Here is a 15,088-nt window from a genome sequence, read left to right on the forward strand (position 1 = left end):
TAATTATTGTAGAGAATTATTAAAGAACACAGCTGGAATGCAATGTGGATATTTGGTGGCAAGGCCGGCAGTTATTGCCCATATCAAGAAGTTGCTGCATTGAACTGTGGAAGTTCACGTGCTGAAGGTACTCCCTGATCACTGCTATGGAGAGTGTTCCTAGATTTTAACCCAACAATGATACAGAAACAATAGTTCCATTTCAGAGGAAGTGTCACAAAACCCAAAACGTTAACTCTGATTTCTCTCCACAAATGGTGCCAGACCTCCTTTCGCAGCAATTTGTTTTTGTTTTTCATTTATAACATCTGCAGGTGTTTCAGTTTTTATGAAGAAACAACATTTGTACTGTGTTGTGCGGTTAGAAGTGGTGGAGTTAATGTGTTATTGCAGTCCTTGTTCTTCTAAGTAATGGAGATCACCAGTTTGGGAAATGATGTGAAGAAACCTTGCAAAGTTGCTGCGGTATGTCTCGCAAACTGCGCTTTGCTAGTGACAGAGGGAGTGAATGTTTAGCATGGAGAGTGGAGTACCAAACAGTCAGGCTCCTTTGTCGTGGATAGTGTTGAAATTCCTAAAGAAAGATTTGCATTTAGTAGAACTGGACTCTAAAAGCATATATTTTAAGTATCAGGTAAGATAATTAGCTACTGTCCACAAAAAAAACCATGAGCATCTCTTTCTAATAAAGAGAGAGAATTGGTTGCATATAGCTTAAGGGGACCGCCTTGCATGTTGGGACAAGGTGTGGACATAGGCCTGCACAAACTACCAGAGAAAGGATTTAAACTGTGCCATTGGCATCATTCTGCATTGCACTTGAGCCTTCTAGCCCATTGTATTTTTCTGTTATTCATGCACAGGACGAGGTCATCACAAGCTAGGCCAGCATTTATTACCCATCCCAAAGGGCAATTATGGACCAACCACATTTCTGTGGTGGGTCTGGAGTCACATGTAGTCCAGACCAGTTAAGGATGGCAGTTTCCTTCCCTAAAAGGCATTAGTTATCCCAGAAGGACTTTTTTCACAATCAACAACAGTTTTATTGACATCATCATGTTCTTAATTCCAGATTTAAAAAAAAAACGTGAAATTCCACCATCTGCCATGGCAGGATTCAGTTTCAGATCCCCAGAACATTACCTGCATCTCTGGTTTAACAGTCCAGTGATAATACCACTAGTTCATCACCTCCCCCTACCCCTGTGATCTTGTAGTCTAATGAATGAGGCATCTGACATAAGTACGAATCATGATGTAATTAGAAGGTCTCAGTTTGAGGCCTCTGGCCACTATTGGTATGTCGTAACTGCTGCACTGTAAGAAATACAGCAATTTGTACAAAACAGTGTCTAACAATTGTGATAATGCCCAAATAACGTGTTTTGGGATGTTGTTTAAAGAAGAAATATTGCAAAGATGCAAGGAACAATTCCATTGCTGTTCCTTACAATACCACTGTGGATTCTTTTTATCTGCCTGAAAGTGTAAGTAGGAGAATTTTTATGCATCCACCTGAGATAACGGACAGAGCTTTTTGGCTTAACATCTCATCCAAAAGATGGCATACAAACAGATGTTCCATCAGGACCACACAGTCAGCCTAGATTTTTATTTTGAAACCCCTCAAATGGGAGTTGAACCCTAAATCTTTTGACTCAGAGGCACAAGTGCTACAAACTGAGCCGTGATTAACTCTGCATATAGAGTTAGAGCTGCTGCACTTGTCCAGAAAAATACAGAGTATTCCATCTGGCTTGTGCTGTGGAGATGATGGAAAGACTTTGGGGAGTGAGAAGTTCAATCGCTCACCATAGAAAGCCCAGCTCCTAAGTAGTTCTCCCAGCCAACAGGACTAGTGTGGCATATGCCATTAAATCTTCTGGTCAGTGGTGATACTTTCAAGGCGTTGATAGTGTTGAATTCAAAAATAGTAATGCCTTGGAATGAAAGCAAGACGTGTTTATGTTTTCTTTTGTTGGCGATGATAATTGCCTGACATTAGAGTGATTATAGGTTTGTTCTAATTTATTAGCCCAAACTTGCAATGTTGTAGGTCTTGCTGCATGTGGACATGCCTCATGGACAGCTTCATTATCTGAGGAGTTGTCAATGGAACTGTATACTCTGTAATCATTGGCAAATGCCTCCACACTTCTGGATGTATGATGAAGGGAAGGTCATGGATGGAGCAGCTAAGACATTTGGACCTAAGGCACGAACTTGGCAAATTACTGCAATGATGTCTTGCAGCTGAGATGCTGGACCTGTGACAGCTGCAATAATCTTCCTTACTTGGTACGACCAATAGTAGCCTTTTAGAATTCCCATTTAATTAAATTTTCCTGGAAATACAATCACTACACTTAGTCAAATGCTGGCACGCTGTCAAGGCCAAATTGTACCTCTTCAGGAATTGAATTCTTTTATCCAAAGCTGCAATGAAGTCTGAAGTCATGTGGCCCTTGTTTGGAACCCAAACTGAGTGCCAGTGAGTGGGTTATTCATTAGCTTTTTGGTATGTTTCATTACTTTATTATTGACTGAGTGTAGACTGATGACCAAATTGCCAATTACCAACATTGACCAAATTGCAACAAAACCAGAAATTTGCTGGACAAACTCAGCAGATCTGGCAGTATCTGTGGGAAGAAAGCAGAGTTAATGTTTTGAGTTCAGTGACTCTTCATCAGAACAGATGCAGTTGTTCTGCTTTTGTGGATAGCACATACTTGGCAATTTTCCACTTTGTTGAGTGGATGTCAGAATGATAGTGCACAGGAGAATGTTCAGTCCAGCCTGTCAATGGCAATTTGAAAGACTTATTCAGTTAATAATATTAACTTGCCCTTTTTATGACACCTGCACATATTTTTCCTTTCAAAACTTTAATGTGTTTGAAAGCTACCCACTATACTCAATGCTAACGCCTTTCAGGGAGTGCATTGCATTGCGTCAATATCTGCACTCATGTCATCTGTTGTTTTCTTGCTGATCCTTCTGTCAAAGTATGCGATTATTCCTTACATAGTATTCACAGAAGAGGTGGCCATTTGGTGCAACAGTCTCTTCTCTCATAGTCTATCATGATTTAAATACCCTATCATACCCTACTTAATCTCCACTACTCAAGGTGAACAAAGCAGATTCTTCACTTTCTCCACATAACAGATCACACGATAATATTCTTGTAAACCTCTTCTCCAACTCTTCCAAAATCTTGTTGAAGAGTGGTTCCTAGAATTAGCCACAATCCTCTATCTGGGTATTTTATATAGATCTAGCATCTTTGTGAAAGGAAACCATTTAATTAATGCATCCATATTTTCTTGCAGCAAGGATCCCTGAAGGCACTATCTCCTATGTCAACAAAAGTTCCACTTCTGTTCAAGTATTTTGGAACCTTTCTTCCAAAGCAACCGGATATGTTCAATATTACACAATTCACTACAGGAATACGTCTGCTGTTTTTACTCAGGTGCAATATTTTCTGACTTCATGTGCAGTATTATTTATATTAAGCAGTAAAGTAACTGACAACAAAAAGAGATTTGTGGGTTCAAAGTTACAATAGGCTGGAAATTACTGTTGACAAGTAAATGAACATGCAATTTGATAAGATGTGTATTTGTCTTTCAGCAGGGCATTAACCCATTTAAATAAATGGGTAATGTAATTACTTAAGGACAGGCAATAAGTATCTGACGTTCATTTGTGAGCATAGAACATTATAATTTATAGCTTTATGAAACATGCTGATATTTTGTACTGCTTTCTTACAAAAAATTCAAAATTAAATTGTAGTAACTGCGTGTTTCAAAAGTGAACTTAATTGAATATCTGTAAATAACTGGGATCAAATCAGTATTGAATTTGTTGAAAGAAAACTGCAATTTAATTGTTTAATTGCACATGCTATACAATAAAGTACACCTGTAACAAATTGTTCACTATTGCTTTTCAGAACATAACAGATATTGATCAAACAAGTCTTAGTGAAAATGCAAATGTGACAATACTTTTGATTAATTTGGCAAAATTCAGCCATTATGAAATATGGATGACTGCCTCCAATATGCTGGCAGATGAAATTCAGATAAGTGAATTGATCCATGTGTACACTGATGAAGATGGTAAGTTAGAGTCAATGCAGAACTATTGTTAAAGTTAAAAATATTAATCAAGAATTAGTGACAAATATTATTTAGCTTATCATAGACTATCAATTAATATATCATCAAAGAGTGATCGGCTTGTTTGTGGTTAACAGCATTGCACTGTGCAGCAGAACGGTTTTGTTAGGAAATACACACTTAACTATTGCAAGCAATATTTTGGCAAACTTTGATTTTAGTAATTCCTTTTACATTTAATTGTGGCAGCTGAGCAAAGCCAACATTTTTTGACCATTCCTAACTGAACTGGAGAAATCTGCTTTCTTTAATTTCTAAGATTCATGTGGTGAAATTACACTACACTGCAGTTTTTGGAAGTGAGTTCCAAGATATTGACCCATCAGTAAAGGAATGGCAATACATTCCCAAGTCATGATGGTGCATGATTTGGAGATGGTGGAGTTCTGAAGCTACCCTTGGTTCTTCTAGGCTGTAGACTTCACAGGTTTACAATGTGCTGTTTAAAGAACCCTGACAAGTTGCTGCAGTGCATCTTTTAGATGGTTTACACAGCCAACATAATGCGTTGGTGCTGAAGGGAATAAATGCTTAAGGTGGCAGATAGGCTGCTGCCCAAGTGGAATGTTTGGTTCTGAATTATGAAGAGCGTTTGAGTGGCATTCATTCAGGCAAGTGGCGAAGAATTCTGTCATATTCCTGACTTTTGTCTTCGTTTTAGACAGGAGAATAATTACTTGCGGAAAATTATGTGGCTTGTCAAGTCAATGGGAATCCCCAGGATGTTGATATTGGAGGATTCAGTAATAATAACGCGATTGAAAACCATGCAGGATTCATGTATGATATAATGCTACTTGCTACTTATCAGCCTAAGCTAAAATATTGACCAGATCTTGCTGCATGTGGGCACAATATCTGAGAAATTTTAAAATGTTCAATCACCAGCAAATATCCCCATTTCTGACCTTATGTTGGAAAGAAGGTATTAATGAATCAGATTAGAATGGTTGGACACTACCCTGAGCAACTCTGGGGTTCAGATAATTGGCCTCCGAGAACAAATGTCTTCCTACTGTGCTAGCTCGGACTCAAACCAGTGAATAGCTTTCCTGATTGCCACTAATGTCAATTTTGCCAGGATCCTTGATGCTACACACCATGAAATGCTGTCTGAGTGTTGTGGGCTTTCACTCATATCTCCTCTGGAATTCAGCTTATTTGTCCATGTTTGGATGAAAGTGGAAGTGAGATTTGGAGTTGAGTGTGACCCTGATGAAACTGAAGCTGAGCATTGATGAACAGTTTGCTGAGTAAATGCTGCTCAATCCTTGATACCTTCCTTCACTTTTCTGATTCTTAAGAGTAGACTGTTGGGCAGTAATTGGCCAGATGAGATTTGTTCTGTTTTTTGTGGACAAGGTGAAGCTGAGTAATTTTCAACTTTATCTGATAAATGCCAGTGTTTTGTTTGTATTTGGAGCAACTTGGTTAGGGCCACAATTAATTCCAGAGCATAAATTTTCACCTATATTCAGGATGTTTTCAGGCCCCACAGGCTTCAATATGTTATGCTGAACAACTTCATATTTTTTCATATTATACTCCATTTAGCATCTTTTTGACCACCTACTTCAGCTATCAATATCCCTCCATAAACTGTTTGTACCCCCTTCGCAACTTGCCTTTCCGCCTTTTTTTCTGCTCTATGTACCCTGACATTGCCCTTTGTTAATGCCTATTATGGTCCAGTGTGCTCACCTCCCACTACACTGTGTAGGCCATGGTGGTCACCGCCAGCATTCATTCCCCCTCCTGTGGCACTCTCTTACCTCCTTGCCATTTACCATCCTTATAAATTGACTCTTTATCCCCTACCCCATCACCATCTTTATTCCCACCTTAAAATCTGCCTCTGATTACCAAAGCCCAGCCTTGAATGTCCCTACCCTTATTACCGGACCACCCTTTTGCTTCTCATTTCCTTCTCAACAACTAATGTATGAACCCTGAGGACAGATTCCTTAACAGCCCTATGATCGACTTTGATGGGCACCCCCTGTAAAGAACTAACTTGATCCTGGACCACTGTCCTTGAAGTTGCCTGAATGACTATATGCAGTTCCCCTGATAATACTGATCATGGCCCACTCCCTGGGCTGCAGTTTGATGTATCCCCTGACTATAAATTACTCATTCAGATAACAGGCTGTAGCCTAGCCCCTGGACTGCCCTTTATTGAGAGTACCGGGGCCCCATGCGTGACAGTATCCCCTCTTGTCTTAACCAATGATGACCACACCTATATTTTGAGACATGGCCTTTTGGGTGAAAATTATGCAGTGTGTTTGCCATGCAGGCAGCTGGCATGTGCTGAGAGATTGGTGTCTCACTGTGGTATACGACACGATGTCTACCCCCCGGACTGATCATTATTGGCAATTATCAAAAGCAACCTGGCTCTGGGCCTGCACTGAATAGCTAGTCAATACAGCAGTGCTGTGAGCCGTTAGGCTCTGGCTGAGGCACTAAAAGATATGGCACAGCAAGGCAAGGCAAAGCAGGGAAGTTGTATCTGTCCAGGTAGGCGTTGGATAAGTGAACACTAACAGAGCAAACAAGCAGCTCTGAGATGCAGCGTGGCCCAATCTATGAACGGAGAACTATCCCAGCGCATTTCAATGCCGCTTGCCTGTACGCCCTGAAGTGCAGCTTTAATGCATAGAAGTGTCCTATAAGTGAATTAGAAAGGTGCCATGAAGATCCTGAGAGGTTGGCAGTCGGAAGGTGCCAGCATCCGTGCTCATGCCGTGCATGTGATAGGCCCCCTGGATTGCCCTGAGACATGGCTGCCAGGCATCCAAGATGGTGCCTTTGAGGAGCAGGCAGCGACCTAAAGTAGCCACTCTGATATTTACATTGAGGATTGTAAATACCTAGTTTCCTTGTGGCAGATAGCAGAACAAGAATCTGCATATTGGTGAGATTCGTTGTTAATAGGCCTGTTAACAAGGCATAATCTCCTGTAATAGTTATCTCACAGCACCTTAGTCAGAATCTCATCTCAATGACCAGAAATCTATTTGAAAATGCATTGAATCACTTCTAATGTCAATAAAGGCCTTCCAGCATTTCACACATGATTCTCCCGTGTTTCTCACCAAAGCTCATATTGATCAGGCTTTAAGATTCTGCCCTGCGCACATATTAGGCTTTAGCAGGCAGGAAGGTTGAATGCTTATGCTTTTCACGATTGATTTGAACTTCTTTTTCAGTACCATCAGCTCCTCCACTAGATTTGATGATAGTAAACTATACAGCAGATTCTGTCTTGGTTAGCTGGAAACCGAGTCCTATGCCAAATGGTATTGTGCAGTTCTACAGTTTTAAAATAATTGACAACACAAAAGAAAGCACATATATTATGGTATGTCTTTTAACTCTTGTTTCACCAGTCTACTATTTTATGTTAAGTGTTGCTTATGACTCAATTGGGTAGTATTGTTTAACATATATAAAATTAACATTTCTGTTTGGATGTTTGTAAGGAACACTTCACCATGGATATTAAATTGTCAACTGTAACAGTCTCTCTGTTTTGCATCTGTTTTTGATTTTTGGAACTCATACTGACATAATAGAAATTACATTGGCTTGTTGATGTGATGAAAAGAAATCCCATGAAATGCTTATAAGAATATCTCTTGGACTTGTATGGAAATGCAGAAGAAAATAAGCTGTAGTTAATTAGCAATTAATGCAAATAATTGATTTGATTTTCCACTCAAGTGATTTCTCGAGATGCTAAAAATATTATTTTTATCCACGACATAACCATGGCCTATTCAAATGTACAGTAGAAATCAGAATTCTAAAGTATGGATGTAAAAATCTCATGATTTCTTTTATGTTTCAAGAATACGACAGCATTATATCATGAAGCATCTCTCACTGGCTTTGAACCATTGCATGAATATCATATCAGTGTGTCGGCTTTTACGAAAGTGGGAAATGGAGATCAATTTAGTAACGTAGTCATTTTCAAAATAAATGAATCAGGTTTGTTGAGCTCTGCTGATATTATTTGACAGCTATTTTAAGTACAAGGATAATATTTTATCATAATCAAGCTTTTCTGGCATTTTCAAACTCTGTAGTTATTGATATTGCTCCTAAGTTCTGAATCATAAACACTGTAAAAGCCATACTTGCACTTTAGTTTACATGATTTAAACACATTCCTCGGACCTGAATAGTTGATGTGCAATATTTCATCAGGGAAACTGTTCAAATAAGCTGTTACCTAAGTTTTCATCAGAATGGTGATTAACAAGTCTAAGATGCAGATCTCAAATTACCTGTATCAGAATTTTACTCATGGAGGAATGTACAGCTATTGTGTGAACATGAGAAAGTACTCAGCTTTCCATTACCTCTCTGCTGAATTCACAGGGCTCCGGAAGTGGCAGAGATAGAAAGAGAAATACTAAATAGAGGGATGACTCTTACCTGAATGAAAGGATCAAGAAACAAAGAACTTCACTGCTATGGGCATTGCAGAGCCAAGTCTAGATTTGATTCCCTACAGTATGGAAACAGGCCCTTTGGTCCAACAAGTCCACATTGCTCTTTGGAGCATCCCACTCAGACCCATCCCCATCCCCCTATAACCCACACACCCCTGAACACTACAGGCAATTTAGCATGGCCAATCCAACTAGCCTGCACATCTTTGGACTGTGGGAGGAAGCCAGAGCACCTGGAGGAAACCCACACAGACATGGGAAGAATGTGCAAACTCCACACAGATAGTTGCCCAAGGCTGGAATCGAACCCAGGTCCCCGGCACAGTGGGGCTGTAGTGCTAACCACTGAGCCACCGTGCCACCCACTAGCTGGTGAACTGTTTAGCTCAAGAATGCTACGTTGGTCAGTGACCACTTGGCATGGTAATTGGAAAAGTCCAAATGTACTGCATTGTGGATATGTCATGATTGTTAAGCATTTGCTGGAGCTCCTGTTTCTCCTTCTTGCTTCCTATCCAATAAAGTACAGCCTGTGATCAACTTTCTAATTTCCACATGTAGAGTTAAAGGTCCCAGTCACAAAGAAGCTGTTCTTACAAAGCCATAGCCCAGAATGAAGTGAGGAATTGCTTTTTGTACTGCAGAGGTTTTTTTTTAATGTTGGACCTCCTACTTTATAACAATTTTGATAATGATACGACCAATTCCATTAGCAATCTTCTGGCAGCATTACAGCATAGCAACAGCCCCGTGCCATAGCAGTTAAACTCTTTTCAGAACCTAATTACATCTCAAGAGTTTCAATTTAGATGTGTTTATGAACCTGTCACCTCTGCACAGGAAACGCATTAACCTGATAGTCACTGCTCCTACTTTGATGATAAGTTGAGGCTAGTTGCTTGTTTTCAAAGTTTTAGCTAGTCACCCTGCCCTCTTCCTGCCATATGGTGGGGGGTGTAATTGTAATAGAGTCTTCTCCCTTAAATGGTCCCATTTCTCCAAGTCCGTGTTGTGACTTTGAATATGTGCACAGATCCTAGTTATGTCCATCTGTTTTCTTTGTTTCAGTCCTACTTGGGGCCCATCCCACAGCTCTTTCTCCAGTATATTGATAGAATCATCCATGCTGCTTCATGCTCTTGTCCCGAATTGGAAAAATTAATCAATTTGCTTCCAATTTCCATCCATCTCTCAGCTTCACATGGCACATAGCTGATTTTTTCCTTACCTTCCTTAACTTCATTGTTACAATTTCTGTGTAGACGCTGTCTACTAATTTCCTGTATAAGTGCACTGACTCCACACTTACCATGACTGCACAGACTCTGCTTCCTGTCGGGATTCCATTTCATTCTCACAGTTTCTCCATCTCCGCCACGTATGTTCTGATGATGCCGTCCACATGAGTGCTTCCAACTTGTCCTCCTTTCTCAACTGCAGACTCTCCTGCCAACCATGGTTGACAGTATCCTCAGCCACTTCTGAGCTGACTTCTGCGCTCACCCCTTCCCCTCACAACAAGAACAACAATCAGGCTCTCCCTGTCCTCACTTTCCACCCCACCAGTCTCTGCGTTTGAACGGTTGTATTCTGCCATTTCCACCATGACTTCCAATGTAATACCAACACCAAAAACAACCTTCCCTCCTTCCCTTTGTCAGCATTCTGCAGGGAACATTTCCTCCATGGCACTCTGGACCTCTCCTCCATCACTTTCTCATTCAGCCATGGCATTTTCCAGTGCAATTCCAGATAGTTTACACTTGGCCTTTTATCTCTTCCTCCCTCACTGTCCAAGGCGCCAAACACATCTTCTAGACGAAACAGCTATTTACTCATGCTTCTTTCCATCTGATCTGTTGTATTTGTTGATCACTGCAGGGTCTCCTCTCCATTGGCAAAACTTTGCAGAACACTTCAACTCTGTCCGTACGAATGACCCCCAATCTCACAGTTGCTTCCGTTTTAATATCATCGTGCTCTTGTACTAATGTTTCCATCCCAGATCTGCCTATGAACTTTACAGCCTTCACAACAGAGCTCAACAACTTTACAGCATGAACACCTTCCTCCACGTTGATTCCATTCCCACCCCTCCTCTCCCCCACCCCACTTCTGTATCTTGTTTCTATGAGTTCACTCATAGCAAAGCCAATTTATTTTTGACTATTCACGTACATCATTAACACCTTTTTTGTTCCTAGGTTCCGTTTTACTATTATTAGCATTATCTTCGTCTTTTGCTCTGGGCACGCTCATCATCTGTTCCACTTGTATCTTGCCTTCTTTGGCAACAGCATAAAAACATTATTTTACAACCCTGTTCAGTTCAAAGAAGAGAAATTAATTCTGCACAGATGCTGCCAGACCTGTTGAGTTTCTCTAGCCCTTTCTGCCTTCAGTCAAAATTGAGACAATAGTTCCTTGTTCAGCAACCAACTTATACACCTATTTGGCTGATACTTCATAAGTCTGTGATAGGTAGAGAGTTTCAATCATGATGCTCAGAAAGAAAAGGAAATGTTGCTCGCCCAATTTGTAGTCTAATCACAGGTTATATTCTAGCAGTATGTTTCTTCAAAATAGACAATACATAGAAATCAACTTATAAAAATGTCAACTATTTGCTTATTTGGTTTGTTAATGTATTACTGACTTGTTACGTACAGTGATGCTTCCTCTGCTGTATAGTTCCAGATACTATTCAAAATCTTCAGTGCAATGCATCAAGTTGGCAGTCAGTCATTGTTGAGTGGGATCCTCCATTAAAATCAGATGGAATGATCATCAATTATGCACTTGTGTTTGAAAATTATGTTCAAACCGTCGCTGACAGTGATCGTGTACATACCTTTAGTGGGCTGCTATCAAATACATCCTATCAGTTCAGTGTAATGGCTGTTAGCTCTGTGGGCCGAGGCGAAAGCGAAAACTGTACTGTGACTACATTATTGGAATCAGGTATTTATTTCATCATATTTGGTCCACCACGAAAATGTCCAGAATATTGTATTTAGTTTGTGGTAAAATATATTTTAATATAATTTTATTTTGTAGGAAAAAGAATGGTTTAAGGAAAAAAAATCAAAATGGTTGAACTTTACAGTGTACTATTGCAATTTATTACTAAATCTGTGACCTTCTGGTGCATTATGGTTTTTTTAATTACTGGAGTGATGCTGATGTATAAGAATATGTTCCAACTGTGAAAGTAGTTAGCAATGGCGTGAGACTCTTTACAGTTGTTACTGAGTAGAAGTAGAAAGCTGTGAGAGCTTGTTCTGAAGGTAGTCATCTCACTTGTCATCACATAACCATATCTTCATAAGCAAAACATACCTTCAACTACTCCCCCTCTCACTTTCTCACAGATATACAGTACCTGACACCTAATTATTTTGCTGATTTCCAGAATGTCTTGCATGAGAATATTGATACTCAGTATGAAGGCTTGGATTTCTGTTAATGCCGTCTCTAGTATAACTTCAACTGTTATATTGATGTTTTTGATTCTTTGTATAGGATGACATAGAAAGACAGTTATAATCCCTCTTGTGTTAATTTCCGTGTTAATTACTTCAGCAACATTATTGTGTCTCTAAGAAGGGCCACGCATAATAAGTAAATGAGTGTATGATTTGATTTAAAGGATCCAAAAATGCATTTATAATTGACAAAATGTGTTAATTTTTATCAAATTAACTGTATCATAGTATTTAAACAATGATGTGCATATCAGTTATGTGTACTGCCTTTTTACTGTTATTCCCAAAATGGATAATTTTCACGTAGAAGGCAGGATGGACATATGGTGGAGTATGATCTATGATCATCTCAATCATGTTTAGGAAACCTGCTAGGCATGGATGAGTTGTGCTGACAGGCCTAATTCCATGCAATATACCTCGATGACTCTATACTGGCAGGAGGCCCAAATTATAATCATGCCCATGCCTCACCTGTAATGACAAATGCTGTAGGAGCTAAATCAGCATTACCATATTCCTCACTCTTTCAATTTGGTGCAGCAACCCCACGGAGATAAACCTGAATCTAACATTAAAGTGGGGAGAAGCACTCATGTGAGTTAAGGAGCAAGAAAATACTCTTTCTGGTTGCACAAAAAACTTCTTTTAAAAAACTGAGATATACCTTTTTCAGGAGCAGCCTGAAGCAATTTCTTTAAAGATTACTGTTTGGGTCACTTAGTATTGGTAAAGTACTATTTATTGCAGATGTTTCGTCCATTGCCATTAATAATTGAAACCTGGTCCCTACATGGGACTTGAGAATAGTTTGCAGGACTCCATGCCATTATCTCCATATAATGTGCAGCGTAGATATGTTAAACATACTGTGTAAGATAAAGCTCTTAAGACCTTTGAAGTTGACAACTGAATACGAAAGGTAACTTCCACAATCTATCAAGTGTTTCAAATGAATATGATCACTAACTGAATATCTTCAAGATGTGTGACCCTGAACATTTTTACACATCAAATTGTACTTTACCTTATTTTGGTTATTACTTGAACAAAACAAGTAATCTGTCATTTCTGTTTTTCTTAAAACAGATTTTCATTGGATAATACCTGCTTTGAATACAATATAAGACCATAAGACATAGGAGTGGAAGTAAGTCCATTCGGCCCATCGAGTCCACTCTGCCATTTAAATCATGGCTGATGGGTATTTCAACTCCACTTCCCTGCACTCTCCCTGTAGCCCTTGATTCCTTGCGAGATCAAGAATTTATCGATCTCTGCCTTGAAGGCATTTAACGTCCCAGCCTCCACTGCACTCCATGGCAATGAATTCCACAGGCCCACCACTCCCTGGCTGAAGAAATGTCTCCTCATTTCTGTTTTAAATTTACCCCCTCTAATTTCTAAGGCTGTGCCCACAGGTCCTAGTCTCCCCGCCTAACAGAAACAACTTCCCAGTGTTCACCCTTTCTAAGCCATACGTTATCTTGTAAGTTTCTATTAGCTCTCCCCTCAACCTTCTAAACTCCAATGAATACAATCCCAGGATCCTTAGCCGTTCATCGTACATTAAACTTACCATTCGTAAGAGATCATCCGTGAGAATCTCTGCTGGACACACTCCAGGGCTAGTATGTCCTTCCTAAGGTGTGTGGCCCAAAATTGGACACAGTATTCTAAATGGGGCCTAACTAGAGCCTTTTAAAGTCTCAGAAGCACATCGCTGCTTTTATATTCCAACCCTCTTGAGATATACACTACAACATTACATTTGCTTTCTTAATCACGGACTCTACCTGCAAGTTAACTTTTAGAGAATCCTGGACCAACACTCCCAGATAATAAAATGTGAGGCCTCCCTCACCCCTATCCCAGGCCCCAAGAAAAAAACATCCAGCCTCACATTTTATTATCTTGGATTCTCCAGCATCTGCAGTTCCCATTATCACCAACACTCCCAGATCCCTTTGTACTTCTGCTTTACAAATTTTCTCACCATTTAGAAAATAGTCCATGCCTGTATTCTTTTTCCTAAAGTGCAAAACCACCCATTTTCTCACATTGAATTTCATCAGCCATTTCCTGGACCACTCTCCTAAACGGTCTAAATATTTCTGCAGCCCCCCCCCCCACCTCCCCCACTGCCTGTCCACCTATCTTCGTATCATTGGCAAACTTTGCCAGAATGCCCTCAGTCCCTTCATCCAGTTCATTAATATATAAAGTGAACAGCTGTGGCCCCAACACTGAACCCTGCGGGACACCACTTGTCACGAGTTGCCATCCAACCTTCAATCCAAGCCAGTAGCTCACCTCGAACACCATGGGCCCTCACCTTACTCAGCAGCCTCCCGTGAGGCACCTTATCAAAGGCCTAGTCTAGATAGATAATATCCACTAGGTTTCCCTGGTCTAACCTACTTGTTACCTCTTCAAAGAATTCTAACAGGTTTGTCAGGCATGACCTCCCCTTACTAAATCCATGTTGACTTGTTCTAACCTGACCCTGCACTTCCAAGAATTTAGAAATCTCATCCTTAACAATGGATTCTGGAATTTTACCAACAACCGAGGTTAGGCTAATCGGCCTATAATTTTCCATCTTTCGTCTTGGCCCTTTCTTAAACAAGGGGGTTACAACAGCAATTTTCCAATCATCTGGGACTTTCCCAGACTCCAATGACTTTTGAATGACAACAACCAAAGCCTCCGCCATTTCCTCAGCCACCTCTCTCAGAACTCTAGGATGTAGCCCATCGTGACCAGGAGATTTATCAATTTTTAGACCTTTTAGCTTTTCTAGCAATTTCTCTTTTGTAATGCCTACCATACTCAACTGTGCCCCCGGCTCTCCTTAATTGTTGGCATACTACATATGTATTCACCTCAACATGCATAAAGCCCTCTTGCTTTACTTTTGAAAGGAATGACTATTAAAGCA

General features: G+C 40.1%; 1 protein-coding gene across 6 annotated transcripts in view; it reads left to right on the forward strand.

Annotated features, from left to right (window-relative positions):
* ptprq (protein tyrosine phosphatase receptor type Q) overlaps positions 1 to 15,088 on the forward strand; it is a 206,009-nt gene that overhangs the window by 103,867 nt on the left and 87,054 nt on the right. For all 6 annotated transcript variants that reach the window (XM_048549585.2, XM_048549586.2, XM_048549587.2 and 3 more), the window contains exons 33-37: positions 3,339 to 3,481; positions 3,968 to 4,136; positions 7,412 to 7,563; positions 8,054 to 8,195; positions 11,354 to 11,623. In XM_048549585.2, coding sequence (XP_048405542.2) covers positions 3,339 to 3,481; positions 3,968 to 4,136; positions 7,412 to 7,563; positions 8,054 to 8,195; positions 11,354 to 11,623 — 876 coding nt within the window. The remainder of the gene's footprint in view (positions 1 to 3,338; positions 3,482 to 3,967; positions 4,137 to 7,411; positions 7,564 to 8,053; positions 8,196 to 11,353; positions 11,624 to 15,088) is intronic.

The sequence above is a fragment of the Stegostoma tigrinum genome, chromosome 18, assembly GCF_030684315.1.
Source record: "Stegostoma tigrinum isolate sSteTig4 chromosome 18, sSteTig4.hap1, whole genome shotgun sequence".
Lineage (NCBI taxonomy): Eukaryota > Metazoa > Chordata > Chondrichthyes > Orectolobiformes > Stegostomatidae > Stegostoma > Stegostoma tigrinum.